The 23,144-nt window shown below is 43.2% G+C and overlaps 2 protein-coding genes across 4 annotated transcripts in view; one reads left to right on the plus strand and one right to left on the minus strand.

The window, feature by feature from the left end:
- Positions 1–14,449, minus strand: part of UBAP1 (ubiquitin associated protein 1) — a 33,839-nt gene extending 19,390 nt beyond the window's left edge. For both annotated transcript variants that reach the window (XM_082301189.1, XM_082301188.1), the window contains exon 1: positions 14,327–14,449. The gene's annotated coding sequence lies outside the window, so the exon portion shown is untranslated. The remainder of the gene's footprint in view (positions 1–14,326) is intronic.
- Positions 14,450–17,283: 2,834 nt separating this feature from the next.
- DCAF12 (DDB1 and CUL4 associated factor 12) overlaps positions 17,284–23,144 on the plus strand; it is a 33,343-nt gene continuing 27,482 nt past the window's right edge. For both annotated transcript variants that reach the window (XR_014227280.1, XM_082301632.1), the window contains exons 1-2: positions 17,284–17,481; positions 18,314–18,568. Coding sequence is in view for 1 of the 2 variants with exons in the window: in XM_082301632.1 (XP_082157758.1) it covers positions 17,401–17,481; positions 18,314–18,568 (336 nt within the window). In the remaining variant the exon portion in view is untranslated. The remainder of the gene's footprint in view (positions 17,482–18,313; positions 18,569–23,144) is intronic.

Genomic DNA, 23,144 nt, shown 5'->3' on the forward strand with positions numbered 1-23,144 from the left:
ATTACTGCACATTGTAAATTGACAAAGGACGTACAAACTTCTTCAACACCCTTCCTTCTCTAGAGGAACCAGTTAGTCGCATAGTATTACAGGGTGTTCTTACCACCTCCTACAAGCTCTCTTCTATAAACCGAGACCTTCCTAGCCTCAGTCCCTCATTCTTGGTTCTGGCCAACTCTCCACAGACAAGGTCAGGACTACAAGGGCCTAAAAGTTACAAGGAGCTGAAGCAACCTGATGTGAACTCTTCTCTTCCCATCTGTATCATTTTTCACTTAGTAACACTGAGGCAGCGGGTCAGCATTCTTAAAACCCGCCAGTCAGAGGAACATGGCATAGCAGAGCCCAGGATGAGGGCAGAGGACTTCAGAGTGATCATGATGGAAGGGGATGGGGGATAGGGAAACAAGCACAACAACAAACAACAACACAAAGATGGAGAAACAGAAATGAAAAGGCAAAACTGATGACAGGAACAACTGGCACAGAGAGGTGACAAGCTGGAACAGCTTGAAGAGACAGAACTGACCATGGCAATTCACTGAGCATGTCATCACTTAAACCTGAATGACATTTAGTTGTGTGACAGACAAGGAGAACACAGAAAAGCATGACTTGGTGCAGGAAAGCAATGCCAAAGGGAGAGTCTCATCAAGAGAAGAGAACAAAAAAATTATTATGAAGACTGACTCATGAGGACCTTCTGGGAAGTTGGGGTGTTTTATTGGTATTATTTCAATGTTTCTTCTATTTTCTCTTAAGTTTATATCTTCATTCTTTTTCTTCTGAAGGAGTTCTGACTAGACAACTAGGAAGCATCCTGCTACTAAGGATACCTATAATTGCTTTATTTATGACAATTCAAACCAATTTAACTATTTGCCAAGAAGAGCTGGACTCTTGCTGCTATATTCCTGAGTCTGGGGTGCAAACATGTCTAGATTCCAGACCACGTCAATTCCCTGAAGTAACTCCCACCTAAAATTCAGCTAAATGAAAAATGAAGGGTGAAAGGGTTATGGGTGAAAGGAAACTAAAATGCCTCGAATTATCAACCATAATCAAATCAGCACATCTATGATTTTCAGAGAAAGAGACCTGATCTTACAATTCCATTTTACCTGCTAATACACATTCTGTAGTCTACACACTACTAAGGATGCACCATTCAGTCTGAAAACTACAAAAATAAAAGGCTGAAAAAGTAATAATTTTTTCCTGCGTCTATTACATTCATGAGCTACTACTGATTTTACAGTAAAGAAAAGAGAAAAAGTGATAATCACTTTGATTCAAGTGATTGATTTCTAATGCTCACAGGTGTTCAAAATTTAGACAATGTTTTCAGTTTTCACTGTAGCTACTTGTTTCAGTTCCAGTGAAGGGCTATAACCAACATCAAGATTCTATACACAGCCTCAAACAGCAAAAATAGAAGTCAACAGTGTCTGTTGCTAAGACAAAAGTTAAGTTTCTCATATCAAAGCTTCCCATCTACTACTTCTAGCATCTTCAACCACTGCTACACAGCTCAGATCTCTTACAACTTCTCTCAGCAAAAAGCTGGTCAGTTCACTGCAGTACAAAACAGATTCCATGCTCATTTACTGCAGTATCCAAATAGATTACATCACCCCAAAACTTGCAGCAACTGCTTCTGCTTTGTACCTGTAACAGTTCTGCAAACAAGAGCACATGGAGGTACTCCCCTCACAGTAAAGCACAATGATGTTGAGTCACTGGTAACAGCTCTTTGGATTCTTTGGATAAAGCTGTTAAACTACATGTGATGCGTTGCAACTACATGCCCACAAAACTCCCCCCCCCCCCAAAAAAAACCCAAACCAAACAAAACAACAATAAAAAAAAAACCAAATCAAAAAACCTCAACACCCCCAAACCAAAAACCCACAAAGGAAAGAAAAAAACCATCTTTCACTAGTCCTAGCAGAAAAGTAAGTTCTAACTTTATCTACATTAACTCCTCTTAAGTGCTACCACAGTCCAGAAGATAAGGTAAATTAAGGTTCTTGGTCAATTTTGAGATTGACAAGAACAATCCAAACCCTCCTTGAAGCCAACAGTCTTATGGAGTTGCTATCCAGTTTTCAAGGGACACCAGTTAAAACAAATCTAATGATGTCTTCATTTTATGGGATACAAATACAAGTGGTCATCCTACATTTAACCATTCAGAGTAGGGCTTACACTGACAACAGGGGGCTGAGGGAGGAAAGTGTGAGGTATCCCTGCTGCATACATATCATGGATCAACAGTCCAACCAGCTGTGATGAGAGATCTGAAGAACAGCCTGTAACATCAAACTAATGCAGTTTGTTATTACTAGTGGGATGATTGAGGGGCAGAAGTACAAGGACAAATAAAATGGCACTTTCTAAAGCATTTTTCAAATACATGAGTAGGAAGGACAGGGAGGAAAGACCTTGAAGAGCATGACTGTGTGCAGATCATATTACTGGATTACGAGACAACACTAATGATGGTCACAATATCCATTATGAGGCTTTTCATGCAGATGTTTGATTGCATTTTCCTAGCAGTGATAAACATCAGGAGACACTGATTCTTCAAACTGCACTATTGCTTAACATGACATAGTGGGCCATTAGCCTTCTGCTTCAGGACCTCTCTGCTGGTGGCTTTCACATGCTGTCAGAGAGGCATGGCATCTCTCTGTCATTCCACATGGATTCACAACACTAACATCAGACACCTGCAGTTCCAGTTATCCTCATGTCGTGTCCCACTTTGTTCATTAAAGATGCTGCACTTGTTACAAGCACATACTGGTTAAGGATTTAAGGTTCATAACTGATAACAGACAGCTCTATTCCTCCTTTAAGATCCTGACTATGTATTTGAAACATAAGGTAATTTGCCATACACTTCACCCAGAAATCAGGAACAACTCTACAATGGCTGTGGAAATGAAGTACGCTAACATACCCATTTTCTAGTCACTCAGTGACTTACCAGCCATACAGGTTTCCAATGCAGTTGAAGTTTATACACCACATAAACCTCTAGAAATACAAGTTTCACAGGCAACAGCACAAGGAAACAGAAAAGTACTTACAGGCAGCCCTGTGGTCAAAGCAGATCAGTACAAGCTTTTCCTTTGGCCAGACACTGACATGCCAAACAACAGCATGGAAGATAGACCTATTCTGAATTCCCATTTAACTCTGGCAGCAAATGGGTGACCTTTTTAAAAAGGACTCTTTCCAGAAAACTCAGTCCTGTTGCAAGAGAAAACCATCTGCAACAAACATCTAAGGCTGGACTGACTTCCAAACTCTGGAAACTTGGGCACAGTGCAGGTTCTATCAGCTTCAAGAGCAGATGAAGATTTTAGTGTGCAGTTTAGTGATTTTTAAGTTATTTAAAGATCATGTAAACAGAACAGCTCAGAGAAAAACAGATGTATTTGCTTCTTTTTTTTTTTTTTTTTACTTCAAGGTCAGCTTCACTAACCTACAAAGTACAATACCACTGGGAAAAAAAAGAATGGTAAACTAGAAATAGAGCACTAACTTCCCCTCCTTGAGGCACAAAAGATGCAAGACAAATTTGAGAGATAAATCACAGCAAAAAATATAAATGTGCCATGCAATTCCCACATTCTAGGAAAAGAGTGAAAAAGACGACCCAGGACTCATACCAGCAACAAGGGCGGGTATAATAATCTCAATGCAGTAATGAAACAAGTCCCAGATTTGATGAGCAGAGCAACTGTTTTTAACTGCTATTTTCCTATAACTAAAGTTTGGATTGGAAATACATACTAGTTTTGAGAGTTTGAAACAGTCAGATGGTAAGCATCTGGTAACTATCAACAAATTTAGCTACTTCATCTTAATTACCATAAGATTTCATACTACTACAAAAGAGTCATATTTCTCTAAGCAATCTTAGCGCTAACTGGAGCCAGGCATATGCATTAACTTTCCTCGTTAATCACAGCACTTTAGAATAAAGCTAATATTTCAATACAACCCTTCTTGAGTGAGAGAGACTGCTAATTGCTAGTTTCAACAACAAAATAGCCTACTTACTCTGTTCTTTTGGTAATGACGCAGGAAAAAGCAGAGGAATATCCTGCACATTTAGAATGTATGCCTGGAACCCAGAATATCCCAAACTAATTAATATAATGCTCTATTTGTTGCAATGGTACTTCAATATGTAACAAGCTGATTCTGAAGTACTTGAGTATTATTAATACTTCAGACTTGTCCCAGTTATGAATGAGAGCTAGAGAGACACTCTCAAAATGCTGTCAGCACAACAGAGTAAAACAGCTTTTAATCCATTAATCACAACACCCCCTTTTTAATTCAAAAATAACAGCATCTGTGCAGTTTCAAGCTTTTCGTTCTTACGCTCTTAAACCAAGAGAGATAACAGGTAGCTGATCTGGTATTACTTAGAAACAAGTTCAGCTCTGTTGACCATACCAGGACCTACTCCCAATACCGATACAAAAACTCAAACTATTTTGGTACAGAAAGCAATTTGTATTCATTCATTTTCAATATTTATTTATTAACCAAAACTTAATGCATTTAAAAACATTACAACAATTAAATGACTATGTAAAAAATCCATTTCAAAGAAAGCCATAAGGTTGCCATCTTTTCCCTGTAAAAGCTCAGAAGAGAAATGATAGCATTTGTTTATAATTATAGTTTTGGTTATAAATTTTGTGAAATAATAACACAGAATTACTTTAACAAAGCAGACAAAAAAAAAATCTATCAAGATATCAACTTGAACAAAAGTTTTTAAATGGAAAAATAAAATCTGCCAGCAGGTCAAACATCACTTGCTATTCCATGTACTGGATGTCAGCCAAAATATGCACCTCTTGCACTGTACTAGAATAATGAGAACACTGTTATACTACTAGAGATGCATCAAGTTTTCCTTTTATACTTGGGTCACATGCAATACCCACTCTCACCACACACTTAATATTTTCCTTGCAAAATTCAGTGTGGCACTGATAGAAAAAAACAACCTGTTACATTAACTATGCCACCTCCAAACAACCCTGCCTGCCCTGCAGCAAGCAGGCTGAAACCTTGATATTTGGTGTGGGAGCCACTGTTTCATACGCTGATTGCACACTCAGCCCAAGCAGTTTCAATACACATCAGGCCAACAACAGCCTTCTCCCACTCCCGACAAGATCTCTCCCATCATGTGGTTAGAACTGCTGAACTATTCCTGTCATCTGATGTCCCTGTTTCCCACTAAAACATTTCATTTTTCTCAACTAAAAGAGCCACATTCTAAGAATATAAATTCCCTGCAAACTCACTTCATTCCATCATGGAACGTTTTGAGTTGGAAGGGACAAACCTTCAAAGATCATCTAGTCCACACATTCTGTCACATAGCCAAGGGTATCTTTTTTGACCAGGTTTCTCAAAGCCCCATCCAGCCTGGCCTGGAACACCTCCAGGGATGAGCTACCTACAACTTCCCAGCGCAACCTGTTCAGGTCCTCACCACCCTCATTTATTCCTTATGTTCACTCTCAATCTTCCCTCTTTTCAGTTTCATCTTTCAGTGTTGCTGTTTTCCAAGAAACACTCCAATTCACCATAAATTAATCTTTCTCCAAATATACACTTAGAGATACATGGAAGGAAAAGCCCTAAACACTTCATACTCTTGAAGCAACTAGGAGGTAACAGGATACCTGGAAAAGTGTGGTCTCCAAAACACTCTTCTGTGAAGTGACAACAAACCCACACTATCTTAAATCTCACTGATTCTCAAAACATACCTCATGGGGCTTGGTTTGCCTTTGCTTTGACAGTGCTAATGTGAGAAACCTGAACTGCATCTTAGATGCCACAGGTGTGACATTCTTCACAACCTTACTTGACTTTCTCTGGGGTTTATGCATTTTCTTCAACACACCAACATGTCACCTCACATGAGGTACAGCCTCAGCTTTCAACACCAACTCATTCTGTCCTTAATTCATGTATCACTCCTCTTTAGTCACTCCTATTTAGGCATCTGTCTTCATCCAACCCATCTTACCAAGACTGAGACAAGAAAATAAGCATAGACAGAAGTAAACATCTGAAAAAATGCCAAGTTTTGCTGCACTGAAGGATGAAACTCAAAGACCAGGAAAAAACAAACCCTTATCACTCTTCAAGATGAACACTCACTTCAGCTACTGTGTTACATTCACTGAGCTGAGGCCTCCTCAGCTACTTACCTGACCAACTCAACAGAACAAAGAAGTCAAACTAACATTAAAAAATGTATCAAGCAAATGAAAAGATGGTCCCATTGCAGTAATGCCCAAGAACCAATCTTGTTTCATCTCTAGGCATAGTAACAGTCCATCCTGCTTTGAAGTTTTCTCACTCAGTCCAAACAGGACTGAACAACTGCATTAGAAAGATGACCTAGATGGGAAATACTATAGGTAGACAACACCAAATTAAATTCACTACTAGAAGTCATGTTTTAAGATGAAAAAAATTCACTTGTTTTAATTAACATGGAACTGGTGCATAACAGAGCATTAAGAGCAGGAAACTGATTTAAAGTGAATAGTAACTTCTTAATTATTTCTTGCACTGGCTTGTTAACTTTAAAAGAGGTGGGAACTGCTACAAAGATGATGTTCTGCCCTTTAAAAACACATAGTAATAGAAGCATCATTACCAGCTATCAAAAAAATAAATGCTCTGTATATGAAAACGGCAGCAGACACTTCAACAGCTCAGAAAACTGGTGGTACCCACACTGGGTATACTTCTGAAACTGAAGTAATTTGGAACACAGGAAGGTAAGTTGCCTTGAGCAAGCTTGTCTAGCACAGAAAAGTAAAAAATTATCTTTGAGCAGTGAAGTGAAACTGGAATTGCCCTCAGCTATAGTGGATCTATTACAAAACAAGACTATGATAAGTAAATTAGCTGCTTGCTGTGTTTTATATTAGAAAACTTCATTGGCCCACACTACCTGAGGGCAGCATACTCAGTCCTGAGCAGAAACATCTTCCTTGCAATCTCTTAATTTTGTAGTTCTCAAATAGCAAATGCCCCCTCTATTAGGGGCTGCTTAAATGGAAATATGGTTCAGCCTGTAATCCAACAACAGATTGAAAAGTTCAGGAAAGGAAGAGGGAACAGAGAGAAAGACTGTACACATGTTAAACAAGGTTAACTCTATGTGTGCAACTGCTGCAGCTGAGATTAGTAGCAGTGAAGATACACAAACACGCAGACAATCCTCACCCTCTGAGAAGGAAAGCACAGCAACTACTCAATCCTTGAGATGTAACTTTCAAGGATGCTCCAGCTGCTACACTCACCTTTACATAATGCTTCAGAAAGTCTTTCTATACCGCAGGTGCCATTCCTCCCTTCCTGCCACATTCACACAAGATGATCAGTAGGTCCCTAAACACCATAAAATAATCTCCTCACCTACCTACCTTAATTCCTACTGTTTCCATTTAAAATTAGTTTTAAGATTTAAATTTCCTCACTTAAAACAAACTGAAAGGGTGTGCTTTCTCCGTGTAAGACAACAAGTCTGCACTCCCAGCACTGCAATCCTACACTTGCAGTTAATGTTTGGGCAGGTAAGTTTAAGGAGTAGTGTAAAAGTCTGCACTTAGAGAGTGAACTTTCTATCACAAATGCACAGAACAAAATCCACAGACTTGCAAGGTAGTAGGAGTGACACACACACACACAATTACAAGCCTCCCAACAGTAAGAGCATAAGGATACTGAACTTTTGGTGCTCAAGTAGAATGGAAAATAGAAAAGAAACCAAAGACATGGAAAGACACTGCTTTCAGATGAAATCTAGAAACCTACAGGATATTTATAATGCTGGGAATTACACACTTCTCATTCATTTCTTTCCCCTGAGGGGAAAGTAGTTTTGCTGAAATTCCCCTATACCCTCAGTACTGCCTAGATCTTATATGAAACTCCAGAATACTTGTCAAGGCACTTAACCAGCAGTGACACCGTCCCTCTTCTGCAGGTATGAGGAATAAGACGCAAAGCTGAAGCAGTTTGCCCACAGTCATCCAGCTCAGCCAGCAGCAAAGTCAGAACAAAACCTGTGTTTCCCAAATCCCAAACCCACACCTACCTCAGGAATCTCAGTGCAGTCTCTCAAGTTTGGAACAGTATCTATTCCCTACCAAGTTACTCCTATTCAATCTTTTTCCTCTTACTATAAAAGCCCTCTGGATTTGAGTATGAAATTTGGTGTAGTCCAAACTTTATTTCTAGGTTACTACTTCAAATTAATTTAAGTCTGTAATTTTGTTATATACTATATATCCTGTCTCACTTAGTGGTATAAACTTTTTCCCTGCACATCAGGAAGTTCTTCAGCAGATATAGGAATGAATGTAAGCCCCAGAACACTTAAAGCAATGAATAACTAAACAGAAATGGCTCATTTTACGTGCAAAAAGAAACCTTCAGAGATGCATTAGCTTAATTTTCTCAGGACATTTTGACAGATCTGACTCAGCTTCAGCAATCTAGCCTTACCTTTTTTTATAACTAGACCAGAGTAGGCTGTTGGATGAAGTTGCCCCATGGCCACCCAAGGGTCATCCCACAGATTTTCCTCTCTAAACATTTAAGGTTGGCAAGAACACAGGACTGCTGACAGCACAGAGATCTCTCTCAGTGGACCATCATAATAATCATGACAAGGCAGCAAGATGACTTCTGTTTTTAAGAAGCAAAGTGGCAAGACTGTGGGCTGACCATTCCTCCTCTGAGCAATCAGATTTTCTCCTGTAACCTGAGAATCAGGCCCAGCCTGCCCCTCTGATAAACCCACATGTCTGATTCAATCCATCTTACTTTAGGAAATTAATCCAGTGCTACCTAACGACAGAATATGAGTATCACATTTAGATCAACATCAATTTACAGGAGAAATTTGCCTTGAATGAAGATTGGCATAAACTGGATACACACCTTCTCTCCCAGCTTGAAGGGAAAGTGAGAAAACCTTTTACATTACTCGGTAGAACCAATTTATCCAGAGTACAGCCAGATTGCCTGCACTAAACATGGTTATATTTCAACTGTTCATCTCCAGTATCATAACACATACAGAACACCCCATAGACAGGAAGACCTTCAGAACTGTACAATAACTGTGTATGCAATATGGGAGCTCAGTATGAACAGGGTGACATTACCACACCACAAAAACAGCCATCACAGTCATTTCGCCAACCAAATGTGTTTCCAGAGTCCACCCCCAGCTCCAAAAGCAGCTCAGACCACCTCGCCATTCAAGCCAAAATCAACTTCTCCACCTTTGTCTTCCTTCATTTATCTTATAATATAATTGTGGATTCTGTAAACTGCATTTTTTAAGGCTTTTTAAGTTAAGACCTTCATATAGATGAGATTACAGACCATAAGAGTATTACTTTTACATTTATACTTGAATTTGATAGCTCTCCCTTTGCATACAAACTCAGAAATATTCAACAGTGTTAGCTAAAAGCAACAAACTTTTTACTGTCTTTTCTCGCATTTTCTTTGCAAAAAAGACGTTAAATTACTAAGCACTGAAATTCAGTGATCTAAGACTGCGTAAGACTTCCAGGTAAGTAAACAGAAACATGTACTAGGCTCCCTCCCAAAAGCAAGAATGAAGCCTAAAACTACGGGTACTATTTTTTCCCCCTCCTCCTTAATAAAGAATATAAAGGTACTTTCTGGAAACACTTCTTTTGTATATTGTTACAAACACAGCAAGCAAAATGAAACTCAATAATCCTTCAGCTATTTTCTACCAAGAAGTCACATAGACTGGCAACAAACTGCTTGTGGTGATATAATACTTAATTAAAAGATTAAGAACACATTCTTTCCTCAGAGGTTATGCAGCATAAAGCTTTTCTGTCCTTTTTCACCAAACACAGTTTTATTCCAGATGATTAATGGTGATTTTATTCAAGAGTCCCTTCCCTCCTACACATGCCTCCTATATTTCTACGTCAAATTATTACACATTACTATGCAAGACACCACATGATGGTATGAGTCATTAGGGTGGAACCCAGTGTGGCTTTGCTGTATCACAAAAGGAAACATTTAAAGTTTTAAAAAGTACTTCTGAGAGTGTTAATAAACTAGGAATCTAGTTTTATTTTAGTGCTCAGAATTGATGAGGTGTATCAAACACATAAGCACTTCCCTGTGTCTAAATTAGGCACGGAGCTAAAACATGACACAGCACAACTGGTAACAGGCACCCTTTGAAACATATCCTCCCAAAACCAGGGAATAAATCTCACCAGTTATTTCAGTCATGGCTTTCTCTGCTGCTAGCATAGAGATGTCAAATGGTGCAAACATAAACATAAGGAAGGGGCTTAAAAATAAAATCTTTCACATAATCTAGGAGATACTTACCAAAAATGCTGAGCTCCAGCAACACAGACCAGACAAGAGATCACAACTCTTTACTGCTACTTTCCACTATACCAACAACCAACAGCTAAGTACATAAAGTGTACTGACATGCTGCAGATTGTCCTCCAGATGAAGAACTTACTACATCTTGGATAGCACTCACTTTCTTCTGATTTAAAATGTTACTCTCACGTAAGACTTTCTGACACAAAATGCAGCTGAGAAAATACAAGCCCAGTCAGTTACAAACTGTAATGCTGCTAAATGCAACATGGCATTTTGAACCAATCTGCTTTCCTTCTAGAAGGGACGATTTAAGCCTAAATCAGAGCAATGATATTATGTTCCCCTTCTGATATAAGTCTGTGTTTCAAGTACATTGGAAGCTTAAGGGATACTGGAAAGGCCTTGGAGCTTTCAAAAATTAAAAAAACACAAACCAAACCGAGTCTGGGCATACAATCTGTCCTTTAAAAGTTTCCCATCCATAGGAAAGACAGCATTTCTTAACATTTAATAAAAAAGCCTTTGCACACAAGGACGAGGAATAAACCTCACGACTTGAGAGAGGGAAAGCCTCCAGTGCTTAGGTTCTGATGGTGACCTCAGCACAAGACTACACTGACTGCAAAAGGTCATTAGGGACACAGAACACGAGCTTATTCAAACCAAGTCAGAGGGTCAAAGCATTAAGCAATGCACTTGCATACCAGAGAGGATTACCTACCTAAGTAGCTAACACACAACAACTGTGAGCTCAGGCTTGTATCGATCAACTGCACTAATCCCAAGGGTCGATTGCAGAGTGGTACGTGCTGCAAGATCAATAGCCTTGCTTTCCCAGTTGACAGAGTAAGCATACACAATGCAGGGAAGAGAAACAAACCTTTGACGCATCCTAGAAGACCTACTTTTTCAAATAAGAAAACTATTTATAAATTGTAAACAACCCTTCTTTGCCTTTCCTTCAAAGAACTGTTTTCATGAACAGCTTCAGAGCTTTCCAATTATGGCTCCACTAGACCTTCCTTATGCTGACATTGATCTGAATTGCACTGATCAATTTTAAATAGATAATTTAAAATTGACGGCTGAAACTCTGGAATTAATGATTGAAGAGACTGGGAGTGATTATGCTAGAAACAAAACACCAGAGAAGGTTGGACAAAGTTCCATGTAATAAGAAAAACTAAATTTCTCACAGATCAAATTATCAAAATATTAAACCCAGCATCAACTGCAAAATACAGGAACAGACTGCTGTTAAAAACTCATTATAGAGAGACTGGACATGGACAACAATTATCAATTAAACAAATTATCAATCCCTAGAGTTTGTGAAAGCAACAGGAAACCATAAGCTTACACAAATTAAAAAGGAGGATGAGTAAGGTGATACCTTCAGTGTCATTACCACACTTCTGCCACCAGCACCAGCCAAAACGGCTCCGGCTGCCACAGTGTGACAGATGAGGCTGGATTAGTCCAGAAAACTGACTCCATTCTGTCAGTTACCGGTTTTTGTCTCGAGGATAACAAAACATCATGTGAATAATGGAGATGGAGGTTTTCCACGTGTTTTTGACGATTTTTCACCATGACGATTTTTCTATCCATCAGCATAAATTATACAATAAGTCTCCCAGCTGACCAGTACATTCTTTGAATATTCTGAAAATTTAAGTTCTCTTCATTAAAGAGCAACTAACACTTATTGATTCACATATCTTAGATCTGAGAGTTTCTCCCTTTAAAGTTTGATGTCCCTTTGTTTCAGCTCACACTTGAATGGCACAGTGTCTGACTTTAGTAGCAGCAACTTCTTCCCTGACTCCTTTGTTCCACAGGCCATGCACAGGAAAAAAAAAATCACACAAAAGGAGATATCAAACGTGCAGGCCAAGTAAGGTGGTGAGGCAAGGAAAGGACCATCACTTTCAGTTTTGTTTCTGAGACTAAACCGCAAACTTGCAAAAGCTGTTTAAAAATCACATACTTTCTTGTCTCCCTACCTTTAGAATTAAGGGTTTTGCCTAAAAGTTTTAAGCCACCCAGTGGAAACGGTGACCTTAAGAACCAGTGGCACTTCTGAACTGCAGCTCTGTGTGTACAGGAAACTGAAGTCATTAAGCAGCAGTTCTGCGTGGTGCTGTAACCTAACACCAACCTGCACACGCCTCAAAACACTCCGTGTGCTGCTGCCACAGGGAGCATCTCAGCCCATCCTACTTACTGCCCGTGAATGCTGCACAGCTACTCAGATTTTCCTGTGGAGAAAAGGGGAGGAGGCCAAAACAGTTTTTCCCCTCTCTTGCCTGAAAAATGCCAGGAAACCAGCAGCTGCAGGAGTGCCTGCACCGGGGCAGAAAGCTCCATGCTCCAAGGCTAATAAGGGAAGGTGAGGAAGAGGTCTGGCTAACTGCACCACTTCCTCTTTTTCCTTAACACCCTGGATCACAGCTGGAGTAGGAGTAAGATTCCCCTCACCAAGCTCCCACAAAAGCCTCTTAGTCCCATAACAGGCAGTGGAATGCAGCAAGCCTTCCATCAGCAGCACAGCCACTGAAGCTGCATCATCAAGCACAACCCAGTTGCCCCTTGGTTTGGCAACACTCACTTGCCAAAGAGAGCAATTTAGGAATATCAGCCTCAAAGTGTTTAAATCCAACACAAATACATTTTACTAGGTCCAGGATGGCAGCTACATCAGTTCCACAGCCAAGTGCCAGAGTCCACCTGCATATCTCCACTCTAATGAGACAGCATCAGTGTTGTAACATTTCTGTATGACTGGGGTTTTTTTCACTTGTTTGGAATGTTTAATGACATGGGGAATAAAAACTGTGGATAAAGTGGCTACTTATTTCCATCTACTGTCATTTCTTCTACTAATTTGAAAAAAGAAAACAACAAAGCAACCTAACTTTCTCTTTAGTAGGATAAATTTTGAGCTATCAAAACACAGGAAGACAGCCCTTTAATCACACTAAATATAAATAAATAAATAAATGCACTGAATGTCTTACTTCAAGCAAGCACTCAGCTAAAGGGAACACAAAGCATTATCAGGAAGTTAGAAACAACTAAACTGAAGTATTCTTACACCAATGTATATCCATGGGATGTCTGCATCTCAAACTCTGAGAAAGATGTAATAAAAAAGCAGAATAGCTAACTGGAAAAGATCCAGAAATGGATGATAAGCATAAACAGAGAAGTTTAGGACTACAACCCATGAAATAAAGATGATCTTTAGCCTACAAGGAGATGCAGCCAAACAGAGAATACTCTGTGATTTGGCAGAACTCTAAAGTCACAAGTGGCATAGGGCAGATGAGCACAGTAATTTTCACAGCACAGGAAGCAAAAATTAACAAGTTACCTGAAAGCAGACTCGACACACACCACACCCCCAAAGAAAATCAGATGTTTTGGTTCTTCACCGATTTAGTTACTGCGGGCAGGCACTTCCGAACATCACGGACACCAACAGCTTACTTGGATTTCAACAACCACTGAGCAAACTCATCAAAGGCAAACTCATCAGGGGTTACTAGGCAGAAAGACATTCCCTTGGCTCCGGCAGTCCCGGAAACTGCTGGAAAGCAGGAGCGACAGGAGCGTCACCCCCCACCTTGCTCCGCCGGTCCAGCCCAGGGCCGAGTGCCGGCACCTCAGAGCGGCAGTACCGAGCGGGAGCGGAGGGTCCCTGTCTCCAGAGAAGAGGAAGGGGCGAGGTCCGTCCCCGCCTGCCCCCGCCCGCTACCTGCGGCCCCCGCGGTCCCCGCCTGTACCTGCAGCGCCCCAGCCCCGTTGCCCCACTCAGCACCTGCGGCCCCCCAGTCCCGCCTGGTACCTGCGGCCCCCGGCCCCGCTGTTCCGCCGCCCGCGGTCACCGCCCGCCGTTCCTACGGGCCCCGCTCGGCGCCGCCAGCCCCGGGCGACGCCATCTTGTCTGGGCCCCGCCGGCGGGATGGCGTCACTCCGCGACGTCACCTGCGCCCGTCCGGCCAATCGGGAGCGGTGGGCGGTGATGTCATCGCCACGGGAGGGGGCGGGGCGAAGGCGGAGCCACGCCTCTTTCCTCGCGGGGCGGGGCGGGGCTGGGGCGTGTTCGTGTCGCGCCCGTGTCGCGCCCCTGTCGCTGTTCCCGTCGCTGTCCCCTGCCTTTGCCAGCCGCTGACCCTGTCACTGTCCCATCCCTGTCCCTATCTCATCCCTTCCCCGTTCCATCCCCTTACCAGCCGCTGTCCCTGTTGCATCCCTCATCCTGCCCCTGATCCATCTCTTTCCCAGCCCCTGTCCCTGCCCTTGTCCCTGCTCGTGCCTGTTCCATCCCCACCCCTGTCCTGTCCCTTCCCTGCCCCTGTCCCTGCTCCTGCCCCTATCCCTTTACCTGCCCCTGCCCCATTCCCTGTGCCATCGCTGTCCCTCTCCCTGTCTCTGCCCCTGCCCTGCCCCTGCCCTGCCCCGCCCCTGTCACCATCCCTGTGCTGCCTGGGGGTCTGTCCCCAGCTCCTGCCCTGCCCAGGAGCTCCTCCAGGACCTCCTGTCCCTCTCCCGGCTGGGCACCGTGCCGAGCTCCCCAAGGGGCTGGATGAGGGTGGTGAGTGGGACCCAGAGTGGCCGTTTCACCCCATACCCTTCAGCCCCTTCCCTCAGTAGCCATGGCCTCCTCACCCTCCCGAGGGGCTCAGGGGACATTCTGGCTGGATGTGCGGCCTTTTGAGTGGTCCTTGTTCCAAAATAGAGGGGTTTTGTCCAAAATGGGGGTGGTAGTTGAGCATGTGAGAGAGGTTATGAAGAAGGGAATTAATCATGGTAAATCACAACTGAAAAAGGCCGAACTGGAATTACCCTTTTTATCCTCAGAGGAAACTGGAAAGCTTGAGAGGTTCTTTTATAGTTTCTTTTCCAGTTTGGCTTCTCACAGGACCTTTGTCTTTGGAGTTGGTTGGATTGAAACACAGAATCAAGGTCATGAAACCAATGTTGTATCAGGAGAATGTGTACTGATTCCATGTGTCTTGAGGCACCATCAGATATCAGGTGGTCAGAAGCTGGCTTTTTCTTAAAGCCTGTCTGCATATCACATGCTTTTCATTTCTTGTTTCTGCAATGCCACTGGCAAGTAGCAAATGCTGGGTTTGGATCGCATGCAACTTTGCCTCTGAAATCGTAGAAAAAGTGTATGAGCCATGTGGACATCAGAAAAAGGACTCCTTCCATATGGGTCTCAAAGAGGTGCAATGAAATGCAAATACATGGTATTTTTTTTAAATCCCCAGCAATAAGTGATTTCCCAGGTGGAATGTGTGGGAAAATGACTGGAGGTAAAATTAGAGAAAACCGGGGAGTTATATTTGCATTCCAACAGAAGGTAGTACAGAAATTACAGGGTGAAGTGCAGTTGTGATTCCCTGGATGGGATGTGGTCAGCATGCCCAACTTCCTACACACAATCCATGCTGAAGGGGACCAAAGGGAGGCTGGAGCAGAGTGGTGACACCAGGGCCAGGCTCCGTTGAAATCCTTACAAGAGGCAGAACTCAGTGGTACAGATAAACTCTACAGCAGCTGAAAACCAAGGGAAAAAACCAGCAACTGAACAAGCAACTGGCAAGATCATGAATGCCTACCTCCATCCCAGAGGTTACCTCAGATGTGACAATGTGGCATTGACATTACCCATCTCCAAGGTACAACCACCCCACACTGAACATGATGTATGACTAGAGTTACTCAAGGTTGTGCAAAAATAGTACAGAAGTAAGTTTAAAAAGGAGAGAAGTTAGGGAAGATTCCATTGTTACTTCAGGGATTGACTGACTGATCAGGCTGAACCCATAAGAACTGTGCTCTATGTGTGATGATTGTTTATCTCGATTGCTCTGAATATGTTTTTTCAGGCAGATACTATCACCAGCAATCTTTGAACCTTAACCTGTCACAGTTTTCTATTATATTAATAAAATATTATTATTCTGTAAACTGTCCTTCAAGGTGTGAGTCCTTTAAGAGCATTAACAGTGGGTAGAATACTCAACTGTGGAGACGTGGGAGAGGGTCTCATGCTTTTGGTGTGCATTTCTGGATCTTTTCTGGGGTGCCAACAGGCCAGCTAAAGGTGTGGAAACCCTCGAAGGGGTTTTTGTATTTGCAACCCTGAATTTTGTATTTGTGACCCTGAGCAAGTAAGTTGAACCACCTTCTGATCCAATGGACTGTTCAGTGAAGAGTTGGACGTTAGGAAGAATTTCTTCACAGAAGGGGTGATTAGACATTGGGAATGAGCTACTCAGGGAGGCGGTGGAGTCACTGTCCTGGACATCTTTAGGGAAAGACTGGACATGGCACTCAGTGCCATGGTCTGGTTGACAGGGTGGTGTTCAGTTGTAAGTTGGACTGGATGAGCTTAGAGGTCTTTTCCAACCTAATTGATTCTGTGATTCTGTCCCCATACTGAGACCCTGACAGACTAGTCGGGCACAAGTGTCTCGGCTTTCCTGGGGCGCTGAGAGGCTGATCAAACACGAAGGGTTTGGGAAAATCTCCCTTCCTGGGAGGGATTCCCGAACCTCCTCCTTGTACCGAGCCCGCCCCGCCGCTAGGCGGCGCCGGACCCGCTCCACGCTGGTTCCGCTGCCATGGCAACAGCAGAGGGGGCGCGGCCAGCTTTCTGTCCGGTTGCTAGGCAACGAAGCACCAGGGCGTGGCGGGGTCGCCGCCGCAAAGCTGCGACGCAACTGTCGTAAAAACGAGAAAAAAAAAACCCTAAACCCCGTGGTGTTGTAAAATGCCGTGAGGCGCGGCCGGCGGGGCCTGAGGGACAGAGCCCGGGCCCGGTCCCGCTCCATATGCCCCGAACCGTCCCGTCCCGCTCCATGTGGGGCCGCTCCTCGTCCGCATCCTCTTCCTCATCCTTCTACTATGGCCCGGAAAACAGTTAGCAGGAAGCGGAAAGCGGCGGCGGCTGCCGCCGCGGGGACCGGGGGACTCCAGGGGGAGCAGGTAAGGGGTGAGGGGGGGATAGGGAAGAAGCGCTTGTTCCCGGTGGTGGGAGGGGGGAGAAACCCTGGTTGCCGGGGCGGAGCGGACGTCCCGGTGCCTGGGAGGAAGGGGGGTGACCCTGTCCGTGGGTTGCGGAAGGAAGGTGTCCTGGGGGTCGGGGGTCCTGGGGAGGGGCAGCCACGGTCCCGGTGTCAGCCAGGGAGGAGGAGTCCCCGGTCTCGCTGTCACCCGAGGAGGGGCAGCCCCCAGTCCCAGGGTCACCCGGGGAGGAGGAGCCCTCAAGTTTCAGGGTCACGGGGGAGGAGGAGCCCCTGATCCCAGGGTCAGTACCCCCTTTTTCCCCGCGCCCCGGGGCTCGCGGTGCCCCGTTGAGTTCGGCCGTTCGCCCGTCGCTCCTCGTAGCGATGATGGCTGGGTGGCTCTGGCCCGGTCGGAGGAGGCCGAGTGCCGCGGTCGGTATCGGGGGGCCACCTGGGTGTCACCCTCACGCCTGCCAAGCTGAGGGCGAGGGCTATTGGAGCTGCCCCTCTACCGTTCCAAGCGCTCCGCTTCTTCCCGTGAGCATTTGGCGTGCCAGCGGTGGCCAACCGCCGTGGACTGTCGTTATATCATCGCCGTGTTACTCCTTTAGCAGATATTTGTGTTTAATTTCACGCTGCTAAAGGCTCTGTCAGCATTCCTGAGTTAATTTCCATGCACGGTGTTCCATGGGTGGTTTGGAAGGCTTCAGGGTTTTGCGGGGAATATGGATATTGAATATTGAATTTGGAAGGGTAGTGTCTTAAAGTTTGTTGTAGTTGTTTTATCCGGTTTCCAACTTTATTTTCCACAGTATGGATGGGATCACTCGGTTCACAAAAGGAAAAGGCTCCCGCCGGTGAAAAGGTCTCTGGTGTACTACGTGAAAGGGAGAGAGGTCCGGATGCAGAATGAGTCCGGCTACCACCGCTTGTTGCATGGATACGCAGCCCAGCAGCTCCCCAGCCTCCTGAAGGAGCGGGAATTTCACCTCGGAACACTCAATAAAGTGTTTGCCTCCCAGTGGCTGAACCACCGACAAGTGGTGTGTGGGACAAAATGCAACACGGTAAGTGCTACCTCTCGCTGTTTCCCTTTCCTCTGGTTAATATTCCACCTCCACCCTCAAATGATGCTTATCATAATCAAAGTGTGTGGATGGCCAGGGAGAACATTAGGAATTAGGAGTGGAGTCAAAATTGCGCACAGTTAACTTCGAATGAAAGCAATGCTTAAGGATGATTTGTTCTCATCTGGAAATGTGACACTGGGAGCCCCAGCGAGGTACCTCATGAAGCATCTGGGTGATTTGTACTGAGCGATTTACACCTGTTTGTGGGATGAAGAACAACGTTGCGGTTGGATCTTTCCTTTTGTCCTGCAGATGAGAACCTAATGGACTTTCCTTTTGTCCTGCAGATGAGAAGCTAATGGACAGGTATTAGCGCTTCTAGTGGTGGGTGTCAGTGTTTGGCAGAGCTTGCTGCTAAGGTTCCTTTTTTCTGTTATGCTCAATCTTACACAGTTTGGTTTTACATATGGTTCTGTGCTGATGACTTTTAAAAGTTGTTATAAAACTGTGGTTAAACTCCAGATATTTGTCAGAGCAGCCAGAAATGTTCTAAGCTTAAAAAAAAATGAGTTTCAGATCTTCAGTGTTATCCTTTGCTTGTTGACTTCATAATTCTTCACTCTAAAACTGTGTCCACCGTTCAAATAGCTTCTCTTGTTTATATATCTTTACATGCTTTTACAAAAACTAAAAACTCCTCAGGTTCTTGAAGTGATGCTTTGAAACATTTCAGGGGAATGTTAAAATGGTATCCTGTGGGATTAGTAAGTGGAGGAGATCATATTTCATAGGTAATACTCTCTCCACCAGAGTTAGTATCCCAAACTAGTTGGCTGAGATGGCAATTTCATGCATGAAGTCGTGATTGAATTAGTGCAAAATCCCAAATTGGTCCTTTGGAGGTTAATTGGTGTCACAGAAGGGAATCCAGGGTTACAAGGAATGTTTGCATAAATTAAGCAGCTCTTAAATCTCAGAGTGTATCAGTTGCTGTGATTGCTTCTTTGCCTCAAGATCTTTGTATGTCAAAGCCATACTGTGGTCTGACCAGCAAGGGACAGTGGGCTGGTTTTTCTCCATTTCAGATGTTCTGTTATTATTCACAGTTGCACAGGGGGAGGCTTTCATGCAGTAGCTCTTAAGAAGCAGGGCCTAACTGTATAAACAAAGCAATGTTTTAACAGCAATAAGCCCAAAATAGAATCTCCCTACTTTCTCCACATATGTTCATCTCCTCAGCCAGTCAGCAGCCAGCACTGGTTGTGGAGCTGCTTACAGGAGACAGACTCCTGCTGAAACACAAGCTCCCAAAAATCTTGCTTAGTCTAGCAAGATAACTGCGTGTTTTATAAAGCTGCAAATTTTGCTGTGTTCTGTAACTTTTGTAGCTCTGGCGCATCTGCAGCGAAGATAAATGGGCAAGTGGGTTGTTAACGCAACCTTGCAGAAAATTGTTTGGGTCCAAACAATCATGGAGCTGAAGAGGGATTCAGCAGTATTGTTGTTCCCTCTGCACATGCTGCAACCAAGTGTGTTCTTCCACAGCCAGACTTAATGTTAGAGACGGACCTTGTCTGTCATTGAGCAAAACAGACTGATTGCAAAAGAAGTCCGTGCAGTCTTGTGGAAGATCATATATGAATTATGAACACTGTAATAGCTGTAGCTTGTTTGCTTTGTGTTCACATTTGAACAAGTAAAGCATTAAACTCTACACTCTAATTATGAGATTTTTGCCTCTAATTTCTTGAGTGAGTGACCTATTAAAGAAAATTCATTGGCTGATTCTCATATGCTGAAGTTGTGGCATTCAAGTTCGGAGTAAATCTAAAACACCTTGGTTCACTTCAGCAAGGTTTGCTGCATTCAAGTTGCACTTAATTAAAGTTAACACAAGAGAAAAATATAATCTATAGCAGTTATTTTAATCAGTGCCTGACTGTGGCACTGAGTGCTTTAAGCATTTAATTTATAAATTGCCCTTCGCTGTGCAGTGCCAGGAGGATTCACTGTTCTTAATGACAGAACAAAAATACATTCTTGTCATAGAGGAGGAGGTTTGGGTTTAGTCACTTGGCAGTACTAGTTACTATAAAAACACTGAAGAGAATATGGAGCTCTCTGTCAATTACTCTTTTTTGATGAAGATTATAATTAGTTTAATTATGTGGAGTAACTTTTCATCCTTAAAATTATGCCAGGGTGTGAAATAACTTTATTCTTCTCCAGTGGATCGTGGTGCTCATAGTTGGGCAGCTGTAAATCAAGTATTTTAGACATTAGTGTTTTGTAAAGGTGCGTGCTTTTTCTGGTAGATTTAGAATTATGGGAGCTATTACAAGCATTCAGGCACCTAAAATTTCAAATGAAATCACCCAGACTTTTCACGTGGGCTTTGCAGAGCCAGGATTCCTGTTTGCAAGAATCTCCTATACCTTGCATGCAATGGGCTTCTTAATGTTTTTCCAATTCAAATGAATGAGCAGGGAACTTCTGATGTGTCTAGGGTGTGTTCTGACAGGTATCTAAATTACCAGAGACTGATACCATGGAGATATATAGAAGATACTGTCTGTCTCAGAAGAAGATATGTTCAGTAATCTGCAGTCTTCTGTTCAGGCTTCATAGGGAAACTCTTGAGACATAGGTAGGAGACAGGCTTATGGCAGACAAAAACACAGAACACAAGGTTCCTTTGTTTTTTGTTTTTTTTTTTTTCTCTTTACTATTTCAGGAAATTAGGAAGAATAAAGTAGCGTATAAAAAGAAGTTTCAGTCATAATTTTTCAGCCTCTTCTGCTCTGTTAGTTACATGTACCTGTTCAGGATACAATCCTTCTGCTAATTTTGAAGTTAAGGATGAAAAAATATAAAAGCTGTAAATCATTCCCTAAATACAAGAAGCTAATTAGTTTCCAGTTGCTTGAGAATATAATTGCCTGGAATCTAGTTTGGTTTTTTTTTTCCTTTTCCAGGCAGGCCTAATAGATGTATTTGTGTTTAAAAACTTCCTTTCTGAATGCTCTCTCCTGATTTCTCAGGCAGGTTTTCCAAGGCATGCGTGGGTTGGTTTCTGAATGCTGGCTGAAGCCGTTTTTCTCTTCAGCGGATTCCTTTGCTGCCTTGGCTGCCCTGCTGTAAATCACCAGGTCTCATTTCCTGTTAGAGACTTTAAGCTTGTATAAGAGATCCCGTATCTGTGCATCTTATACAATTACAGCCCAGTCTTGTAGTCCTGGGGTTGTGGTGAGAGTATAGTGGGCAGTTCCTCCTCCATATGTGAATATGAACTGTCTATGGGGAAAATTATTTCTCCTTGCTTTGCAAGTTAATGTGTGTTCTGGCTTTTCACGTCTGAGAAAGCATCAAGATGACATTTCTGATGACAGGTAGGGAATGAGAAGTCATGCTCGTCCAGTTTGTAGCTGTACTCAAAGTCCAGTGAACAGTGACTAAAACTTGGTGTAAATAAACCTCTGATGCCTGTGGTTGATATCTCCATTCATGTTTCTTTCAATGGCTTGTGAGCAAATAGCCAGGTATTGTTTCTTGTCTCAAGAGTGTTTGCTTTTCTGTCAACTGCTTATGATACTCATATCTGTCTGGTAGTTTCTGTGCCAGGTATGGTGTGAGTCGTAGGGATGCCCTTTAGCAGACAAAGTCTGTCACTTCTCCATCTGTTGCCATCTGTCAGTACGTGTTAACTGTCTTCCAGCCCCCTGAATTTAAATGTGGAGGGCAAAATGCAAATAAAAAATGTTAAATGTGATTTTGGCACTGCACAAATTCAGTAACATCAAAGTCTGTATTAGCTGGTAGTGCTTCAGAGTTTCACAGAAAGGTGGAGTGCCTGATTGCATGGTCTTGTCTCTGGAAATGTGAATTCAAAGTCAACCAACTTGCTGGCTGCTTTTACCTCTCCTCACTTCTTAGGTGGTTTCTTTATATTGTGGATTGTTTCGCTTTGGACCCTTTCAAGAAGGATGTGTAAGGCCATTACGCACTTGAGTTGCCTCTACTGCATAACCTGTGAGTAAGTTTTGTGCTAAGATTAGTGCATGTTCGTGTGGCTGATGTAGTTGCCATTCCCCATGATGCTTGAAAAGTCATGGCAGTCAGATGAAGTCCCAGGTGACTGGAAAAGGGAAGCCATTGTACTTATCTTGAGAAATGATAGAAAGGAGGACTTCAGGAACTACTGGTCTGTCAGCCTCCCCTCTGTGCCTGGGAAGATCATGGAGCAGATCCTCCTAGAAACTCTAGTAAGGCACATGGAGGACAGGGAGGTGAATGGGGGTAACCAGCACGGCTTCACAAGGGTAAGTCCTACCTGACAAACCAGAGGCCTTCTGTGATGCAGTGACCTCAGGATTGGACAAGGAAGGGATTAGAGATGTCATTTAGCTGGACTTCTCTGAAGCCTTTGACACAGTCCCCCACAATATCCTTTTCTTAAATTGGAGGGAGATGGATTTGAGGGATGGACTGTTGGGTGGTGAGGCATTGGTTGGATAATCAACATTGGGAGAGTAGCAGTCTGTATCTCAGAGTCCCAGTGGACATCAGTGACAAG

This window comes from Coloeus monedula (assembly GCF_965178545.1).
Source record: "Coloeus monedula genome assembly, chromosome: Z".
NCBI lineage: Eukaryota > Metazoa > Chordata > Aves > Passeriformes > Corvidae > Coloeus > Coloeus monedula.